At 40.7% G+C, this 22165-nt stretch overlaps 2 protein-coding genes across 2 annotated transcripts in view; both read right to left on the reverse strand.

Annotated features, from left to right (window-relative positions):
* The window catches only part of ZNHIT6 (zinc finger HIT-type containing 6), a 44668-nt gene extending 31661 nt beyond the window's left edge, over positions 1-13007 (reverse strand). The window contains exons 1-6 of the mRNA XM_083445074.1: positions 12856-13007; positions 10891-10956; positions 10689-10795; positions 9868-9953; positions 6263-6366; positions 65-133 (exon numbers count right to left, since the gene is read on the reverse strand). Of these exons, the coding sequence (XP_083301200.1) occupies positions 65-133; positions 6263-6366; positions 9868-9953; positions 10689-10795; positions 10891-10956; positions 12856-12920 (497 nt within the window). The 5' untranslated portion in view covers positions 12921-13007. The remainder of the gene's footprint in view (positions 1-64; positions 134-6262; positions 6367-9867; positions 9954-10688; positions 10796-10890; positions 10957-12855) is intronic.
* A 3645-nt stretch (positions 13008-16652) lies between these two features.
* The window catches only part of COL24A1 (collagen type XXIV alpha 1 chain), a 167053-nt gene continuing 161540 nt past the window's right edge, over positions 16653-22165 (reverse strand). Inside the window, exons 58-60 of the mRNA XM_083444747.1 lie at positions 21507-21616; positions 19945-20160; positions 16653-17776 (exon numbers count right to left, since the gene is read on the reverse strand). Of these exons, the coding sequence (XP_083300873.1) occupies positions 17630-17776; positions 19945-20160; positions 21507-21616 (473 nt within the window). The 3' untranslated portion in view covers positions 16653-17629. The remainder of the gene's footprint in view (positions 17777-19944; positions 20161-21506; positions 21617-22165) is intronic.

The raw sequence follows: 22165 nt of genomic DNA on the forward strand, positions 1-22165 counted from the left end.
TACAATACAACGGTAGTGGTTTACATTTCATGGTAAACAGAGGCTAACAAAAACATTTGGGTACCTTTTTTCTGTGAATTTAGCATGGCTATGAGGAAATAGAAGCTTCAAGTGCCAGTAGAACTTTTGTTCCCTGAAACAAAACCAGCGCAAACTATTAATACTTCATTATGTAAACTACTAATCACAAATGCAATTGCCTGAGCTCTGTGGCAGAGAGTCCAAAATAAACCAAGGTGGTAGGAAAAGGTAGATCAATATCATTACAAAAGGATTGTTCCCATGATCACTTATGCAGGTAACAAACTTCTTAAAATCACTTCCACCTTGGGTTGTTTATACAAGTCAATTCAACCCAACATTGAACAGAACTAATGACTACTGCATCATTCAAAGCACAATGGTGCCTTTACATTCTGTATAGCTTAAAATGTATGAACTACTGCTTCCCTGATATTTAAGATGTGATAATACTTCTTTTATTATACAAGGCTATATATATATAAATACAAGTATCAAGTTTAAGAGGCTCTGATATCAGTGACTGGAAACAATGCACTGTTGCCATAGCAAAGTTACTTTGACTATTGGGCAGATAAAACATTCAGCTGAGTCCAACTTGCTACAGAAACATGCACAGTAGCAAAACAGTAGACAAATCTGTTGCTATGTACAATTAAATATTCACTTGAGATATTGTTGGATTGATCAGTATAGTAACGAGCAAAGCACTTTGCAATATTTACACAGAAAGCAAGATGCAAGTTTCGCTAGCGTGAAGATGCCATGTTTTAGAAGCTGACCAGGCAGAAAACGAGTACTGTATGCTGTAAAACATATTCTGGATGGGATTTGCAGTCCAATGATGGGATTTGGAGGTCCACAGGATAGCCACCCTTGCTGTACAAGGGATCCACTTGCTTACAGAATAAACGGCAGCTGAAAGTGGATTTCCTGAGGCTATCTGTTTTCATGTCCAGTGCCCTATTCTCCCTTACCCCTGAGGAATCCCACTGCCATGAATGTAGGAAAATTAATCTGAATTATCTTACTAGAATTCACAAGATCACAGAACAGGCTTAGCTGTAGGTCTTTGCTTTTTTTTTTTTAGAGGTAAGAGTAATCAAAAGGCAAGTTATGAGAAAGAAAAATGGACTAAGGTTTTGGAAACATTAACCACAAGTTATATAAACCACTTGTTGCATTGACATGGATGTCAAGTGGGGCAAAATTAAGCCAAAGTAATTATGAAAAGGTTTATTCTTCTTTAACTAGTGGTTACTTGTTTGTCCACTGGACAGGGGCCACCACATGCTAAGCTTCTGTTTTTTAGCTAGTCTAATCATGAGTCCTTGAGGGGGTCTGTCCATAAGGCTGCAAAAAATAACGCTGAGGTATGTTAAGAGCAACGGTGGAGCCACAGGCATGGGAGGACAATAGCTACTACCCAAACATAATTATACGTAAGTGCATTACTTCATTCTGTTCAGAACTAGACATTAAGGAGGGGAAATGAGAACCGGGATATGCAATAGCATTTTCAAACGACCCAACTGCTGCTTTAATACAGACCTTAAACGTATTTAAGAAATTTATATCCCACCTTTCTCACAGAGCCTCCAAGATGGCTTGTCCTGCACCAGTAAAAATGGGGGGGGGGGGGAGACACTAGAGGAGGTCTGCAAAGGTGAAGCAGCATTCATTCCTGAACCTTAATGCATGTACAGCCAGACTTAATTCACTTTTCAGTAAATGAGGTCCCTGCAGTGTTATATATGTCTCATAAGCTTCTGTAAACAACACAGATCCAGACTAATTAAGTGATTATAGTCTCCTGTGAACCCCCGCCCCCACCTAGAAATCTCATTAAAGTACATGAATGCTGAGCCTTTTATGACACACCGACCACTGAAGCGCCAGTGTGACATAGCTGAGGTCCTAAACCACGTAAGGCACCAGAGGAGCCTCTGTTTTACTGAAGCTTAGCTAAGCATCAGTAACAACCCAGTAGAGATTTGATATATAAGCAAGAAAGTTGTGTTAACTTTACTGCAAGCTCAATTATTTCTTGATCCCTATAATTTGTATAACAAGACAATTCACCTAGAACTGACTGAAGTCCATTTTCATGCTACACAAATGGCTTACCAGAAAGGCCTTACAAGAGCAGGAAAACTACCTTGCTAGGTGCATAATAGTAATAATAATAATAATAATAATAATAATAATAATAATAATAATAATAATTTATTATTTATACCCTGCCCATCTGGTTGGGTTTCGCCAGCCACTCTGGGCAGCTTCCAACAAAATATTAAAATACAATAATTAATCAAATATTAAAAGCTTCCCTAAACTGGGCTGTCTTCATTGTCTTCAGATGTCTTCTAAAAGTCCAATAGTTGTTTATTTCTTTGAGATCTGATGGGAGGGTGTTCCACAGGGCAGGTGCCACTACCGAGAAGGCTCTCTGCCTGGTTCCCTGTAACTTTGCTTCTTGCATTGAGGGAACTGCCAGAAGGCCCTCTTGCCCAAGCGTGATGCAGCAGATTTAAAATGTACAAGGATAATTCCAAGGCGACTAAACATGTAACAATTTTAAAATTCTCAAGATTCTTCATTGATTGAAAACAACGTCTACTTTATTGGCTACATTTGCACATAAACCTTGGCTTACTTCTACACACAAGCAAACTGCTCCCTGCTTCAATCCACCTGCTTTAGTGTTGCATCTGAAGGACTAATCACGGGCTACTTTGTTCCCATTACTCTCAACAAACAATGAAACAATAAACTTTGGTCTTTGCTTACTGATCACGGAAAACATTACAAACCCCTTGTTTGGACATAACATTAAGCTAGGGATCATGGTTTGCTTCCTCCCAGCACAAGCTCAAAGGAACGAAGGGAGCACAGTTTTCTTGCGCGTGGTAAGCCAATGTTTACGGTTCACTGTGACATGCAACTGCTGTCATTCTTTCAGTTCATTTTTATGATCAGAATGGAAAAGCTACATTACAGTTCTCAATACGTGGAAGACCAATAGCATTGCAGCATTTGACAGAGTACACAATTCTAGCTGTCTAAATTGTATTGTTAACATGTATCTACATCAACATGAATTTTACACGTCGGGCCTTGGAGCTTAATGTGGATTCTGAAACATGAGTTCAACCATCATTGTGTCAAGACATCATCGCTTGACAACCACTGAATAATGCATTTTAAAGCTACATTTTACATGTTTTGGTTTCCCCTGATTGCTTTGCACCTGGTACTGCTTGATTTGCACTACATGGGTCTGTTAGCATAATGAGTGTGTTTTTACATGGCTGCTGTTGATATTATTTTGTCTGCATTCTGCTGACTGGAGGGGAAACCCAAATGAACAGAGTCCATGATTATTTTGGTTTACAGCTTGTGGCCAAGCTAAATCTATTTTTGTTAGAGGAGGAACAAAAATGGTTCAAAGAGTATGCAAGAAATCTCAATGTACCCAAAGCTTAATTCTAGACAAAAACTTGACCTGATCTGCCTAGTCTATATGCCATACAGCTGGGGAGTGATATAATCTAAAAGGCAGGGAGGCTCTGGCCCACATGCCAAACCATCAGGCCTTCACACTTGTCCCACAATGCCATTTTGACCAAGCCATGGCAACGTGCATTACAGCTGAAGGGGCAGGTCTTGGATGCAAAGGGCTTTGCAGGCACTACCAACCAGCTCACCAGAGGTTCTTGCAAGCCCCTTGAATAGCATTTCCCAAGCATCTGACAATCAGCTGAACTTGGTGCTTTGGACGTACTGCACTAGGTGTTCTGCAAGCTTTCAGGGAAGGAAATGCAGTTTTTAAAAGAAGCATTTCCCCCTCTGCAGGGACTTCAAAGCGGTTTCCCCTAACCAACAATCAGTTCAAGGAATGAAAATTTAAAGTAAGCCTTTTTGAAAGCCTGTTCCCAGTGCCAATCAGCTGATTGCAGTTGAAAATGCATCTTCAAAGGAGGCTGGTCTAATTGACAGTCAACTGATTGGGGGTTACAACTACCTCCTTTGATCTGTGTCAGATGTCAGTTACCTGATCACATTATGATGCAGGGTGAGTGACATGCTGGCAGTCCTACGCACCTGTCAACATTGGCCCACTCTGGTGGGGAACGTAAGGATCTAGCCTTCTGGCAGGTTCCAGTTCTCCACCCCAAGCTAAGGCTTGGAAGTACTTTATATTTTTGGCACCATCATGTTAAGGGGTCAACATCAGTTTTTGGAACCTCATTCTGCATTTGAAAGAATATTCCCATTTTTTTTGCTACCCAAATACCAGCCAGGCACCTGCAATTTCCCCCCGCCTTGGAATGGTGACCCAAACAGAACCATACATAGTAGAGTGCTATAGTGCAGAGTGCTGGGAAAAAATGTTAAGGAAACCCAGGTTCAAATCCGCAGTCATCCATGAAGTTCATTGGGTGACCTTGTGCCTGTCATTATCTCTTAGCTTAACCTACCTCACTGAGTTGATGTGAGAATAAAATGGGATGGAGGAAACAGGGAACTCCTTGCAGGAAGGGTGGGTAGCTTATTAAAAAACAACAACTGCACATACCAAGTGGTTACATGCACATCATTGTAAATTATTACTGGCCAAATGGCTTTCTGGATTTACTTAGGGTAAAATTGCTGCAAGCTAAAAGGTTGTCAGACTTAATAATTATTTGAGTCCTGTTGCTAGGAAGAAAAGATGCAGCATTGTATTTTTTGGAAGAAAGAAAAATTGCATTTCCTTTGCAAAGCTGCATACAGGCACTATCTTTTATATCCTAGACGTAAGTGTTAGGTAACTTTTTTGCAAATTCCTGTGATACTTTGCTGCTTAGTTCAGAAAATACATGCTCAATAGAGAACTATTTGGGCTGGTTTCATAATTACTCCTTGCAAGCACATCAGTGTTGGAGAATCTGTTTGCTAATATGCTGCAAGAGAGACATCTACTGGTTTATAGCGAAACATCACATTTCCCCTCCATCACTATCTGTCAATGAGAGATGATTTTCTAGTGTTCCTTCCAAGGTATTACTCTAGGGCTTCTCACCTTCCATTTCTATCATTGTTTTCTGAGGACTTTCTGTTTGCCAGGGAAAAAACAAAACAATTCCTCTGGCATAAACCACACACATAAACAAGTGACCCATAAGTACCTGGTCACTAGTAAACAAAAAGCCTCTACCTACCTCTAACAGAAACACAAGTGGATTCATTAAAAGGTCCCAAAATTCTTGATTGCCCCATACAGAACAAAACAAAAATATTGCAAAGTAAGGGACATCTGAATCCACGTCCCTGAGATTAAGAGTCTCATGCTCTGCCGACTGTAGGTGCATTATGTTACTGAAAGTATATTTCTAATTTCACTTGACAGTTAACATGCTGACCAATTCACATCCTTTTGAAAAATCCCAGTATTTCCTAAAATATGCATTGTAGTTCAGAAATACTATGGGATGGAATTCAAGGTTGAACTTCAGCTTGCAGATGGAATGAGCCCCCTCTCCCCTCCCCAGGCACACTGTTAGTGCCGTGTTCTTTAGACATCCTCCGGAGCGAGGAGAGAAAGTGGGTGGGGAGTCCCATTGTGCAAGCAGAAGTCTTTGTCCCGGGCTTAAGTTGATGGGGTTACTTAGGTGAATCCTACCCTATATTCTCCCAAAAAGAAGAACTGCAAGTTATTTTCTACTCCCTCCGTCAAAATTTTGCTTCATCAAATATTCATTAGAATGTACAGAAACTGTTTGGTAAACATATTGCATTAATGTCAACTATATTGTTTATATAACCTAAATATCCATCAAGGGATTGTTCCTATTGTCCAACTATCGCCATGGCATAAGTTTAGCACACAGTAAAGGAATTAATTAAAGAAAAAAATCTTGAAAATACCACGGGCTAAAATCAAGCACAAAGCTAAGCATATACAAGCCTTTTTATTTCAGTGGGCTTAATACTAAATTGTGACATATAGGCTTAAATTTAATGCATGAGAATGGCATTTAGAAAAGGTCTCTATAACTTGGGACTTTTCAACTTAGTACAGTCCAAACCTATTTTTGAAGTCTTAGCAAACCTTGACCAAAAAACAGGTATCACTGAGTTTCTGGTCAAGTCAGCCTTTCTGGCTGACGGGCTAGCTTTAACTTAGTGGGCCATAAGTTATTCAGAATGACAACTTTTGATGACATTATCCCCATAGTAATATTAACTAGAAACTTACTTGTTGTTAAAGAACGTAGAATTCTCTCGTCTCTTTGTGAATCCAATTGGCAAAGTTCGTAGGCAGATGTCGAACCTTCGAGCTCGGTTTCTCAAAAAATTCACCTGATTGAGTGTTTCAAAAGACAGAAAAAATAATTGCTGACAATTTCAAAGTCCAGGCTAATGGTCTTGCTTTTATGCAATGCTAAGCCATGGTTTACTAAGTGTTACAAGAATGAGCTGCAGTAAGCTTTGCACTTGCACGCTGTGACCATAAGGAGAAGTTTGGAAACTGCTGCTTTGGTTTTTGATTTACTGTTGCTCGTTGAGATACCTGAACATGGATGAAACATAGCTTATTGTAATGATTGTTTACTGAAACAACCCAAATGCAAACCAGTTTATGAAGCTGGCTTGTTTCAACAAAGCATAGTTAAGATTAACCACTGTTTATCTAGGTTTGCATATCTGTAGTTAATTTAAAACAGAAGGGGAAACTTCTGCTCTCCTCCTTACAGATATACCAAAGGAAGAGAGGCTGGAATGTTTGAGTCCAAGGCCCAATGCAGCTTGTTCGTGAAACACTAAACTGTGGTTTAACATTACATCCAAACACAGCCAATGAAAGAGAGCAGTGGCGAAAGAGCAGAGTGAGAGGCAAGTACAATTTCTACCTGAGGATCTAAACCCTCCTGGCTCAGATAGGTGTTGGGCTTAATTTTCAGGAGTTAATATTATTATTGATTTATACAGTGGTAACTCGGGTTAAGTACTTAATTCGTTCCGGAGATCCGTTCTTAACCTGAAGCACCACTTTAGCTAATGGGGCCTCCTGCTGCCGCCGCACCGCCGGAGCACGATTTCTGTTCCCATCCTGAAGCAAAGTTCTTAACCTGAAGCACTATTTCTGGGTTAGCAGAGTCTGTAACCTGAAGCGTATGTAACCCGAGGTACCACTGTACTATTTTAGTATAGTAGTCTTTACAGAGATCAGATAAAAAAACCAAAAGTTCAATTCACAAGCTACACAAGTAGTTGCTCTCATTAATGGCTTAATATAATATATATATATAGCTGGAAGTAAATCCCATCAATTTCATTTGGATTTATGTCTCAGTAAGATGTAACTAAAAGCATAATTATACTTAAAGCTGTAGTTTAAAGGCCTATCAATGTACATTTTTAGTAGCACATAAATGCCATTATTTGATGAAGAACTATTTATGTATTACTGTATAAATAATACATCAGAACTCTAAAACAAATTTCACCCATGCTGTCCCCTTAAGATTCAGAAGATGTTTGATTGGTTTTATACACAACTAAAATAAAAACTATTACTTCTGCATTAATAATCCAGACCACGATATGAGATCCTCCTGCTTTAAATTCAGATACCAACAACCACACATTACAGCCTCCAGGTCTCATCACAACTCTGAAGACATTTGCTAAGGTGTGCATGCATATATACATTCTATATGTTATAATTTTGTTACCAGCAACAATTCTATAGTGTATATTGGTGTACAAAATGCTTCTCTCATAGCACCACAAATTCTTAAGTGTACAGCCAGGTTGAGAGTGGCAAGTTGCCAATTTCCCTCCCTTTGCAGGGTTCTTCTTCCTTAACAGTAACCCAGCAGGAAGTAGTTCAACAGGTGGCATTTCCCATCACGGCGTATTTGTGCTAGAAAGTAATCTACCTGTGTGACCAAATGGAGAGAGGGAAAGAGAGAGAGGAAATACTTTTTCTCACCTTGGCTCAGTGACACCCTCTCACAGATGAGTGGGCAAAGAAGATAGGCAATTTCTAATTTGGGCAAATGTTTTCCGCTGGCATCACCTTTGAATCCCACTCCCATATTTCTCATGTGAGGAACAGAAATTTATATGCCCATGTTTATTAGTAAACAGTTGCAGGAAGCACAGTAAAGCACTCTTCTGTGGTGTCAAAGGTTGCAGACGTTCTGCAATGTTCCTGGATATTACTCACTATACTCAACACTTGAGCCCATTAATAACTAAAACTCTATCCCACAATGCACAGTATATGCACTCTATAACAGCTACAATACTGATATGGTACTGCAAATCATGTACTGCAAATACAATGCTAAGTAGTAATGTGATTTTGTTAAAGCAAAAACAAGCACCCAGGAACACACCTAAGCTTATGTGTTACATGTGTTCTATTTCTTTTCAGATACTGTATTTTTAATCACTTTTTAAAGACTTGCCTTTAGCAATAATTTTAATGTTTCATATTTATGTAAGCCACATATACCAATCTAGTGGTATATAAGTTCTGTTAAATAAAAATAAACAAATAAAAATGTTCCGACCCTCTAGCAAGCAAGAGGCTGAGATGAGATTCTTTCACGTTGCAGTTTCACGGGATAGAAACGTGGGCACATTCCTTCTAAATGAGTAAAGAAAGTTTTTACCAAAATTGTTCCTGCGTTCTTTTAGACCCATGAAACTCAGTTCCCTGATCCAACCCATAAAATTTAGACATTATCAAGCTATCAGGACATAATGTAATAAGCTGGATTGGATTTTGTTTCCACTAATACAGGCAAATGCTGTAGTTTCGTTCCTCGCATTCTTTTCAATCTGACTTGAAGGACAAATATTTTAAAACTGCTATTAAAAAGAGTTATTAGTGCTGTTTTTGAAAGTACAAGACTGAGATGATCTTGATAGTGGAGTTAGCGTGGCATTACTCACTAAATGTGTTATCTTTGGAGGAAAACTAAGTGTGAACAACACAATCTCTCATTGTATCATACACTGCAACCTTTAAGTGTCAAAAGGAACTAAATGAATAATGTCATTAGATTACATTATAATGCCCAAAGGCTGTCCTCCACTTTGAGGGTAGATGTATGTACCGTATGTATCACACTCTCCAAACCTGCACAATTGTCCCTGTGAACCCTGATGCAGGCCATCTAGCTTTGGCCAACCCAGGTACACAGCTCATTTTGGACTAGTCTCCAGAGGAGGTTTCATTGGGGCTACTTTGCAGCTGCAGAGATCCAGATGGGGAGGCAGGCTTGGCAAGAGATGGAAAGTGAACAGTCCCCCAAACCCCTACTAAACTTAATGTAATTTACCAAGATGGACAGGGGAGGGGGCAGAATGGAAGAAGCCACTGTTCTACAAAAGCTGGCTTGAGGTGCCATTCTATCTGGCCAATCTCTCCAACCTTTTAAAATACAGCAAGATCTGGAGGACAACACCTTGGCTACTACTGGGGGGAGGGGGCATGTTGACACACAGAAAAGCAGCCAAACTGTCTGACTACAAACAAAATTAAGCCCTGTCACCAATTAATATCACTACGTTTTCAAATACAGTAATTTGTACTTAAGTGATTTTCTTTGACAAATTTCTTTAAAACCTTCAATTAGAGGGATCACTTTTGAATCTGGTTCAGTATGTTTCTCAGTTTGAAGGATAATAAGCAATCACCGTGACTGAATCAAATTCTTCCTTCCATCCCCATCTGCCCCATCTGGTATTTGTCATTTAAGTTTCTAATACCACCCTTTTGTTTTTTAAAAAAGGCAATGAACATTTGTTTTCTGTAGTATGCTCAAGGTAGCTAGAAAGACTTACAAATTTATTGCTTTTTGGTCTATGTGAAGTGTCATCTCGAGCAGCACCATCAGCCGTTCTTCCCACATCTTCCAGAAACCTGTAATCTGAAATTGAGAAGAGTAACGGGGGAAAGGCTCAAATGAAATTAGCTCCCATACCCTTTACAACGTGATTCTTAAGGGATCGTATGGAAGTGATGGGTTTTAGCATAGGTTCACAGCAAATAAGAGAGGGTGTGCATTGAAAATTTGTCATTTGTTGGCTGTGCTTTCTAAAGCTTAAATATGTGATATTATCGATGGTTTTTTTAACAAATGTGAACCACCTTGGCGCCTCTATCTGAAGCAGCAAGGCAGGACAAAATGTTTTAAATGAAATAAATGCCTGTGCTAATACCATCCTAACTACTTACCTACTGTGCATTACTCACTTGCTTCATACAGGGCCAGATTTCTCTAAGGTGGACAAAGTTTGTACGGTAGCAAGGAGCAGAAGGACCTGTTTTCTTTCATTCGCCCCACAAGCTGTATTAATTGTGCCATTTAACAGCTTTGTGCAGCTATACATTTGCTGATGGCGGCTATACTTAGGCTGCAATCCTAAACCCTGAGTTCAAGGCAACTTATTTATATGTAAACACACTAATGATTGCATTATTACTTCAGTAGTGCCACCCTAGGCCTTGTGCCTACTGGCATTGCAGATAGGAATCTCCAACAACACTATATAATGGTAGGTATAGAACACTGTAGATGTAGAACATTGCCTCCTCCATACCCACCCATCACAATAACACCCTGGGACTCTAGAACAATTGAGATTTTTAGAGACTCTCTTACCACTTAGAAGATTTAAATCACTGAACTCATTTATGGAAACAAATGCTGTCTTTTCTCTTACTCCATTACAACTGAATGCAGTCTTATGTTTCTTCACGCAGGCCAAACTGAAAGCACACAAAGAAAGCAAAGCAATCTTGTCACTCTCTTTTCAGTACACAAGAAAAATATAAGCAAGGGATGCCCATCAGTTTACATCTACCTGCATGAGTATTTCATACAACGGGGGCATCGATATTTTGCTTCTTCTGTATTGCAGATTTCACAACTGAAAGGAGAAAAAAAAGGAAAAGAGACATATTCACATTGGAATAACATGGGTGCTAAAACACCATTTTGAGAAAGCGTCCCTTCATGCTAATAAGCAGTAAAAGCAATAGATCTATTTGATAAGTGTATGTGTGTGTGTGGAGATATATATATATCCATAATGTTTTCAGTGCATACAAATAGTATTTAAAAACCCATCTTACATTAGTGGCCCAGAACATCTCTCAAATAACAAGGATTAAGTAGTATTGATATGCTTCCAGCAAAAGGCTCTGGGATACAGACACAAGTAATATGAGTAGCTCAGAGCCTTCAGTCAGAAACAACAAAACATAAACTAACATAAACTAATGAGCTGCCACTATTCTGAAAAGGCTGGACAGGTATTTCTCCAACACCAAGCTTGCACTTGCTTTTTACTTCTCCTCTTCTATTCATTAGCAAGTGATCTTCCTGCCCTATGATGGATGATGGCAACATCTTAATAGCAAAGTCAGTGATTTGACATCAGAGTTCCTATTTTAGTGGGGGGAAAGTCTGACTGGAGCATGTGTGCTCTGAAATGAATCCTTTGGTGAGAGAATGTGCCCGATCACAAGAAGTACCCATGATCTACAAAGTTCTTCACATACTCCCATCAGAACACAATGACCTTATTTACGCACAGTCATCTCAACTTCTGGTTTAACTGCTGTCCCTCTTTTTCTTGCAGAAACATTTTTAGAAATTAAATTTGAAAGCTAGGTCAGACTGACCCAGGCTATAGTTTAACACAGTAAATTTGAGGAAATGGTTTACAGATCAGCCAAAAGGCAACAGTGAGCTAATAACTCTGGGACTTTGGTTTGGAGCTGCCATTTTTTCCCCTCCTGACAGGGTTTCTATGCCCTTCACAGCTAATCACTTAAGTGTCTTAGTTAATGCTGTCTACTTTATTGTACTTGATATGGAACAAGTAAAGTCAAAATACACAAAAATCACACATTGTTTGAGCGTAGATCACCTCCGAAACAGCGGCAGTTTCACCCCAGGGCCTTGTGGGACCGGGGCCAATACAGCTTGGGTCTTCCCTCCGCATGCCAGGCACTGGGGGCAGAGGGAGTCAGGCTCAGGCAAGCCCTATACCCGTGATATACCTACCGTCAGGTGAAAATGCCATCACGCTCTGACCCTCAAACCGGTCCTGGGCGATGTATGGTTACATTGCCCAGGCCTATGTACAAATTTAATAAATAAGTAACAAAGAAAGTGGTGGTGTTTTTTAAATCCATATTAAGAAAGGCGTGGGCTATCTGGTAAAGGTAAAGGTAAAGGTAAAGGTAAAAGGAACCCTGACCGTTAGGTCCAGTCATGGCCGACTCTGGGGTTGCAGCGCACGGCTATCTAGTATCCCTTTTAAAATAAGTTGCCTTTACCCAAAGTTAAGAGGAAGGCTAATTTAGCCCCAGACTATCTTCCGCAGAAGAAAACTTCTGGAAAACTACAATCCGCTGCCTGCAAGGACATCACAACATATTGCCCCCGCCCCCACATAATAATAATTATATATATGATAATTTTTATTTTATTATACACACACTACTACTACTACTACTACTACTAATAATAATAATAATAATAACACTGCTCCTTAAATATTATCCTGTTAACTTTGCTCGCCTTCCCGTCCTTCCAGACACGTTTCTCTCAACGCCGCGAGGAGCCCTCTGGCTTTGCGCGCGCGCCCCGCATCGCCTCCATGGTGCGCGTGTGAATGTATGGACGCGTGTGTTGGATTCCACCCTTTCCTCCCGGCTTGAGCCTCTCCCCTCCCAAGCCAACCTAATAATAATAACTCTGGGGCAGGGCAGAGGGGAAAGAGGCCAAGGAGACATTCCTCCCCGCCTCACACACACACCTTCGCAGCGACATCTTCCGCCTCGCGCTCCCTTCGGTCTCTGCCGCCGCCGCCGCCGCCGCCATGCTCAGCCAACGGCCTGCCCGTCGAGGTGGCTCCCCTTCCTCTTTTTCGAAGTCCTAGACAGTCGCCTCGCCTCTGCGGCACGCGGGGGAAAGGGAGGCTGCTGGCCCCTGGCGGGAGCTCGGGGAAGTGCATCGAAAAGGATGCCTTCGAGGTTGGGCTGTGGGAGGAGGAGGAAGCAGCATCCTCCCTCCGCGGGGCTAAAGCGCCAGCCTTGGGGATGCTGTGCGCAGTTTGGAGGAGCGCAGTCGGCTCCCCAAACTTTCCCCGTTTGAAAACGGCTGAGGGGACCCATTTGAATTGGTGTTTTGGGGTTTCTTCCCCCCTCCCTGCCCTTGCCAGGCAGTGCCAGGTTTGGGTTTGGGTTGTTTTAAAACTGTGTTTTTGTTGTTTTAAAATTTTCTCACGGCGCCACCTTTCATTTATTTTTGTCACACTTCGAATTCCATAAACGGTACAAAAAATGCAACAGAAGGAAAGCAGTCAAAGCTCAGCGTTAAAATATGGGTGCGAATGGGAGTGTTTTATTATGCATTTTGTTAGGCATTTTGTGTTTTCATGGTGTGCTTTTAGATTCCATCTTCGGAGGAAGGGCGGTGTACAAGTTTAATAAATAAAACGATATAATCAGTAATGCGGATGCACCGCACAGGCTACCCGAATGAAGCTTGTAGACCCCTGGCAGATTGTTCAGTTGGATGGTTAAGAGGGTGGTGCTGAGAATGCCAAGGTTGCAGGTTCGATCCCCGTAGCTGCAAAGGAAGTGTTGCTAGCTACACAAAATTGTTTTGAGACAACAATCTCTCTGAGTAGTGCTCCCAGTGTATTCTGAATAACCTATCCTGGGCTGCAAGCCTAAACTCTCTTTCTAGTGAATAAGCCCTGTTGAAGATACTGGGACTTATTTCTGAGCAAACAAGTATAGGGTTGTATTAATTTGCTGTAGCTTCTTCCAGATCTACTCTCAAAAATCCTAAAAACACATCCTACAATCATAAAAAACAATTGTTTCTAGGTGAATCAAGGGATGACTATATGTATACACGTGTTTTTAATATTCCTGATGCAAGACTATGTGTGTACATGTGTTTTTAATATTCCTGATGCTTCCACCATGTATGCACTCACACATCTACGCATATGAATGTGCAGAGTACCTGGAGAAGCTTAGGATATGAAAGGAAACCTCTCCTTTCTTTTTCTGCTTTCTCATTATACCCAGGATGGTTCATAACATGTAGCACAAGATGGCAGCTGCTGTCTAGAATTTATAAGCCGCCTCCTCTGCCACAGACACCCTTCAAGTCTCATAAATTAAAAAAAGCTATACTGTTACTTGCCCAGGAAAGGCATTCTGCACCTGTGCAAATGTATTTCCTTTTTTCCTATGTTACATTGTGGGGGCCTGGTGTTGACAACAGGTTTTAGAGCTGAATTCTCATGAGCTTGTCTCAGATTAACCTCAATTATCACATCTGTGTAGCAGGGCAGAGCAATCCAGTGGTCCAGCTATCGCCAGCATAACATTACACAGTGGTACCTCGGTTACAAACTTAATCTGTTTCAGAAGTCTGTTCTTAAACCGAAACCATTCTTAAACCAAGGTGTGCTTTCCCTAATGAGGCCTCCTGCCGCCGGTGCCCTTCCATTGTTCGGATTCTGTTCTTAGACCAAGGTAAAGTTCGCAAACCAGGACACTACTTCTGGTTTTGCGGAGTTCATAAACCGAATCGTTTGTAAACAGGACTGTTCTTAAACCAAGGTACCACTGTACATATATAATGGTAGTAAATTTCCAGGATCTGTTGAAACAGAGCCCTAAGCACTTCAGTAGAAATCCTTAAACTCTTTAGCAGATAGAAATTACAATGCAGTATAAGCAAACTACATTTTCTGAGTCATTTTACGCTAGAATGATCCCTTTGATGAGACTCTCAAGTAACAGACTTGACCCTAGAGTTAGGGTTGTTTACAATGCGATCCTCTTTTTTTTTGGACAGCGACTGACAAATTTATGAGGCGTTGGTTTGGGTGGATCTGTGAAACAGCGACACTTTACTTGTTTTCTTCCTAACCCTGGTATATTTCCTAGCAGAAACATCTGCAATAATGATGTTACTAGCCAATGGATGAAGCATTAAATCCAGGAAGGGTGTAGATTTCTTTAAACAAATGTAGTAGCTGTATTTTCAGATCCAGATGCATAAAAAAATATGAACCAAGTCCCAAACTCCATCTTTACCGCTTAAATCACAACAAATAAGAATGATTTTAAACATCTGTGGGGTTTTTTTGCTTCTGAACATTTAAGCCACAAAGCCCTATGTGTATGACTTTTTCTGTAGCCAAACCTTTACATCTCCTTTTATAGATGTCAGATCTTACAATTGAAGCTATGGGAGTAGGGCTACATTAATGAGTTGACAAGCTTGCAGAACACCAAGCAAAGGCTTTCTGCTGCTGGTGGGCATACTCGATGTATATGCTTCGTAGGTTTTACCATTCTGATTCATGAAACTAGACGTCAAATCTTAGACTTCATAGGATCTAACAGTTGCAGGGCAAGACATTTTGGAAGAACTGCATAAATTGTTTTAATGGCTGTCCAAAAAGCATCCATCAGGTTTTAATGGTTGTGTTGAGGAGATTTTTAAGAAGGCAATTGACAAGTGTATGCACCTAGTGGAGAAAAAACAGATGGTGAGGAGTCAATAAAGTGAGATCTATGAGGAATGGTTGAAAGAGATTGGTACATTTAAGCCTGGAGAAGGCTTGCATAAGCCTATTATGCAAAAGATGGCACAGACTTGTTCTCTTTGCTCCAGAAGGAAGGACTGGAACTGATAGACTGTTTGAAAACAACTACTTTCCCTCCCCAAATACAAGGAGGTGCAGATAATATTGGATTGAACCTTGTTGACAACAGAAAGGAACTTTTAAAGGATAAGTTGCTAGACTGTTTCTGACAGTTTGATGGATAAAATATATTATGATTAGAATTTATATACCACCCTGTACCCGGGGGTCTCAGGGCGGTTCACAGAATAACATCAAGATATAACACCTAATAAAGATAAAAACAACAACCCAGCAGCCTCCCCCCCCCCAAAAAAATACATTTTTAAAAGGGCATAAGATGTAAATCAGATCACCCAAAGGCCTGGTTAAAAAGGAACGTTTTTGCCTGGCGTGTAAAGGTGTACAGTGGTACCTTGGGTTCAGTACTTAATTCGTTCCGGAGGTCCATTCTTAACCTGAAACTGTTCTTAATCTGAAGCACCACTTTAGCTAATGGGGCCTCCCACTGCTGCCGCGCCGCTGGAGCACAATTTCTGTTCTCATCCTGAAGCAAAGTTCTTAACCCGAGGTAATATTTCTGGGTTAGTGGAGTCTGTAACCTGAAGCGTATGCAACCTGAAGCATATGTAACCCGAGGTACCACTGTATAATGAAGGCGCCTGGTGAACTTCCCTGGGGAGAGCATTCCACAGATGGGGAGTCACTGCAGAGAAGGCCGTTCTCGTGTTGCCACCCTCCGGACCTCTCAAGGAGATGGAACACGAAGGAGGGCCTCAGATGATGACCACAAAGTCTGGGTCAGTTCATATGGGAAGAGGTGGTCCTTGACCCTTGAGGTACTGCGTTCCTGAGTTGCAAAATATTTGGGCTGAAATAAATATATATGTGAAACAGTAAAACATTACTGGGATAGAATGCCCCTGAGGCTGAAGTAATTAAGATTATTATAATTTAATAGCAGCCATTTAAATATATGCTGTATTAACATTTTCAACAAGTTACAAAATATTTACACAATACATCATTGTAGATGGCCTTTGATAGATAAAATCTTTAACTGCAGTCCAAAAACTTCTTAAAAGACTACTGTGTGTAGTCGTCCTACAACTACAAAATCCTGTTCTTCTTATAAGCACCAGATACTGTTCTGCCTCATGTACCATTTCCATGTCTACAGACATTTTAAACATTTTAAACAAGGTTTTCACATAAATAATGTTTTCACTCATAATGAAGTATGTGACCAAATATTTCTTAAAAGACACAATTTTACAATGAATGCAACCAGCACATACAGTCTAAAAAAAAAAGTAATAAAAAAATGATCCAAATAATCTTGACCAAGGCCACAAAGACTTTTGAGTTGTACAGAGAGCACCAGGCAACACAAACAGGAAACACATAAGAGGTAGTGTATCATCTGTTAAGATGTCTGTGTCCACAAAGGACTGTAATACAACTTAAGTGTTTAAGGGAACGATTTGTTTTACGGTGGCATAACTCATTGTCATACAATTATAATACAAGCTATTGCACATTTGGGAGCGTTAGCCAGAGTTGCTCCTGGTACTGCATGCCTCTATCTTTCCTTAAGGTGTCCCGGGAAAATGCTGTTACGAAGGTTAAAAAACACTGGGTTTTCTGAAGAATTTCCAGATATATGTAGTGTTTTCAGTTCCAGCGAATAATATAAAAAGCACCAATGGAAAATTAAATACTTTATTAAGGTTGTCAAGGTCTCTCTCTTCTTCTTTATTTAAGAGCAATATCTCCTTCTTAGGAGGAAGTCTTTTTCTTCCTGAGATTCATTTAGAAAGCACCAACATTTTTCTTTATATTTCTTCTGCAGTTTTTTTTTAAAAACCACTACTTGCAGCAATTACATGTGAGAAACTCCACTCCATTCAGAAGTCTAGAGAAAACACACCGGGCCACTTTCTATGTAACGCTGTTGTCCTTGTTTGAGATGAGGAAATTTCTGCACTTGAACAACTGGAAGCTGAGTGGTGTCTTGAGTGTGAAAAAGGAACTGGGTTTTATGCCAGCTGCCATCTTGAATCTGCAATGCATATAACAAGAGTGTTAATTAACACACATTAACAATCAGCCCCTATGCTGGTTTTTTAATATTTTAATATTTTCTAGCCCTTTGAGAGAAAAACAATAACGAAGGACAATTATTTATTCATTACACTTGGTCTTGTATATTAATGTGTTCAGGATTTGGTACATTATTTTATGCTACAGGTAGGCAAACTAAGGCCCGGGGGGCCGGATCCGGCACAATCGCTTTCTAAATCTGGCCCACGGACGGTCCAGGAATCAGCGTGTTTTTACATGAGTATAATGTGTACTTTTATTTAAAATGTATCTCTGGGTTATTTATGGGGCCTGTCTGGTGTTTTTACGTGAGTAAAATGTGTCCTTTTATTTAAAATGCATCTCTGGGTTATTTGTGGGGCATCGTTCATTTCCCCCCCCTCCAAAATATAGTCCGCCCCCCCCCCAAGGTCTGAGGGACAGTGGACTGGCCCCCTGCTGAAAAAGTTTGCTGACCCCTGTTTTATGCTTTCTTAATGTTGTGTGGAAAACAGCACCATGGAGAAAATCCAGAAAGGATTTGGAAAGTGAGCTTTTTGTGTAACCTGCTCAGTTCTAAAAATGCTCTTTTAAAAAAAGGTTATGAATAAATTAAAAGCTACATCTTAGTACACACTTCAGGATTGATAATGTTTGGATCAAAACTTTGTGCAATCTATAAATATATCAAAACAACAACAACAGTGTCTTGGGTTGACGAGGGCTTTGGAAGTTTGCAATTTTTGTATTTGCCCAACCAGTCAAAGATGTGAGCACAGTGGAAGCCACTGAAAAGTGAAATCCCTGCAGACAGGCATCTGTGAAATTGTGTAGGAATCTCTTTCCTGCAGAAAGAGATAAAGATCTCAGAGAATCTCACAGAAAAACTGCACTTTTCAGTAACTTCACAGCACTACCTTTATCATATATTTCCAGCCTACATTCACCACAGTTTCATAAAGAGCCAGTGTGTTTTAGTGGATAGTTTGGGGAACTGCAGAAATCTGTTTTCAGATTCCTTTGTACTTACTAAATTTATTGACACTGGACTAACACATTATCATTCAGTCCCACCTCACAGGACTATTATGAGAATAAAATGGGATGTCCTTGTGTAGACTAACCTGAGCTGTTTGGCGGAAGGGTCGGATATAAATATAGTACATAATATGTTTAATAGCTGTGAGTGGAAAGAGCTAGAAAACTAACCAAATGGAAAATGCTGATTTGATAGCATTTTAGCACCTACTTTGCACAGCTTCCAGTTCTTTAAGGGCTTGTCATGCTGACATTTATTCTGCTCTTTGAGGTCAGGAAGAGCAAATGATGACAAGACCAGATCATGTGTAAATGGATACTTCTCGGCTTTCTCAAATAAAAAAACATGAAGTATTTGGATTGCAACATCTTGTTCATAAACCAGAGGCAATTCAATAGCGATTGGGAGGGGAAAGGAGCTCTTTCAAGTTTTCATCAAATAGTCCGAAACATTCAGACTTTTTGAGTTCTGTCATTCGTTTAGGACAGTGTTTCCCAAACTTGAGTCTCCCAACTGTTTTTGGACTACAACTCCCATCATCCCTAGTGGGCAGGACCAGTGGTCAGGGATGATGGGAACTGTAGTCCAAAAACAGACCCAAGTTTGGAAAACTCTGATTTAGGACATGGGTGACCCATCTTTGGCATGGGTACCAGTAGTGCAGATAGAGGTATTTGTGGCATTTGTGCACTGTTGCAGAAGGGCTCACGCCGTCCACATCCCTCTTTATCCTATGAAGCACTATTGCTTTCTCCCAAGCAGAGACTTCTAAATACAGTTTGATAGAAATGTTGTAACCTGCCCAGTGAGTAATTAAGAACACCAAGGCTAACAACTCTATGGTTAAATGGAGCCTGATGCTAAGTGACGGGGAAAGAAAGCACTACAGCTGCTTGCAACTTTTGGACAGAGGTACGTTTGGATTTTGCATGAGTGCTAGGTGTGTCTCTGTGTTGGTATCCTTAAGAAATAAGAATCTCTGAAGTAAAATCTTAAATGTTAACAGTAGTGGGTAAAGTAAATGTCCAGAATTTCAACTCTCATCTGTATTAATTCAAACTAAACACTACTTTCACTGCAAATTTTAACAATGCAAGCAGATGGCTTACCATGCATTCATCTAGAAGCACTTTTGGTTCAAGTGGAGCATTTGCTTCAAACATTTGGCCATTCCATCCTTTGAAGCTGACGGAGGGCCTCTGAGCACGTAGGTCATTGGTTCCCCACACCGGGGTGTTTAGACAGTGGACTGTGATGGTATGGATTGCTTCTGAACTCAGTAAATGAAGGAAGTTCATCTGCACTTTTCCAGTGCCAAACTCCAACTGTTTTAACAAAAACACACGTTAGTGCGGAAAGTCAGATTGCACTTCATAGCCACAAAAGCACAGTGATCCCATGCAATTTAGACATACCTTAGAAACGCTTCATAAACATTTCTTTCCACTGGTATAACAAACTATTGACATTTAATCTGCTAATGTAAACTATTTAGACAAAACATGCATACTGCTCTCCACAGAAATATGTTCTCCTCACAGAAAACTTGCACTACATAAATATGAGTAGGAAGATGACAGTGTGCAGTTCATAATGTTAATGGGGGTGGAAAGAAGACGACATTCTTTGAAGCAATGCCTGCTCTTCCATATGTCACTCCCATATGACACTTTGCTAGTGTTTTCCAATGTTTCTTCAGCTGTGTACAACATGGTCTTTTACATTAGTCTACGTCCCAGGGTGTAACAGCATTTTAAGACACTCCTGTTCTTGTTTTTTCAAATTTTCCATTAAATCCACCAAATGTTCCGGGAGCCAGGGTACAGTGCCACATCGAACAGCAGAAATTACTGAGTGATAACTGTCATTTTATCAGTAAGAAAAGAGTTTTGTCTTCTGTGTAACTTGAGAACTCAAATTAACCACTTGCATTTCAATGTTATGACTGCTGAATATGACGGTAAGTGGAGCTTACTACCATGCAGTCACTCAGAAATACCTTTTTTTTTTTCCTTTTATTTTTGGACATCCAGCCTAAGGAACAAGCCCATAATTGATGACTGAACTAACACTTCACTGCAGCTACGTATAACATTAGCCTAAGAGTTCCCTGCTGATTGAACCAACTTCTCCCTCCTCCCTTTGCTAGGGTTCCGAACCTGATTTATCTTGCAAACATGAGCCTGCAACCCTGCATGGAGAAAAGCAGCTGATGGGGGAAGGTTAAGCACACATTTCTCCTGCCCCTTCTCAGCTGCAAAGCACCCTCTTTTGGGGACGGGCTGTAGCTCAGTGGTACAGCATCTGCCTTGAATGCAGAAGAGCCCAAGTTCAATTCCTAGGATCTCTCGATAGGGGTGAGGGAGACGTATTGCATAAACCCCTGGAAAGCTGCCTGCCAGTCAGTGCAGACAATAGCGATACTGAGCAAGCGGAACCGATGGTCTGACTCTGCACGGCAGCTTCCTATGTATATATTGCAAATATTCACTGGCCCTAATGTGGAGTTGAAGTTTACTGATTTTCAGAAAACTATCTAATCCAGTGCTAAGAAATACTATCAGGGTATTTTCCTGTTCTTAGGCGCATACGGTGAGGTTACGTTAAAAAAAAAGGCATAAGTAGAATCCAGAAGACTGTAATGAGGGTCTTTCAGAAGGGAACAACATACCTTGGTTACAGAGACAGGTGATAAGCATGTCTGGCCACCAGCGCTGAAGTTGCAGAAAACCTCAATTGCATCAGAAGGACATCCAATATTCGGATCAATCCAGTATTTTCCTACCAGTTGGGGAAGGCAGAAAAATTAGAAAAGAAAATAGAATTTTCCAGCCTTATGTTTCCAGTTTCCAAGATGGAGAGGGAGGGGGGAAAATAGGTGTGAGTTTAGGCTCAAATATGTTCAACGGAGAAATCCGGAAGTGGGAAAAGGTGTAACAAAGTGTTTTACACTTTTTACTCCTTTTAAAAATTGGCTCCACAGTAACAACAGCCAAAGAGTTGTACAATCATCTTGTGAAAGCAGCGAGAGTTACCGTATTTTTCGCTCTATAGGACGCACTTTTTCCCCTCCAAAAATTAAGGGGAAATGTGTGTGCGTCCTATAGAGCGAATGCAGGCTGCGCCGCTAAGCTGAAAGGCAGAACAGGGAGACGGAGCACTGCGGAGGGCTCCGTCTTGCTGTTCTAGCTTGGGGACGGCTGCGCGCAAAGCCTCTCCAGGACAACAGGGTGCCTTCACCCCGCTCTCCTGCAGAGGCTAGAGAGGCTGTTTCCAAGCCAGAACAGCGAGACGGAGGGCTCCGTCTCGCTGTTCTGGCTTGGGGACGGC

This window comes from Podarcis tiliguerta, assembly GCF_965153285.1.
Source record: "Podarcis tiliguerta genome assembly, chromosome: 6".
NCBI classification, from domain to species: domain Eukaryota; kingdom Metazoa; phylum Chordata; class Lepidosauria; order Squamata; family Lacertidae; genus Podarcis; species Podarcis tiliguerta.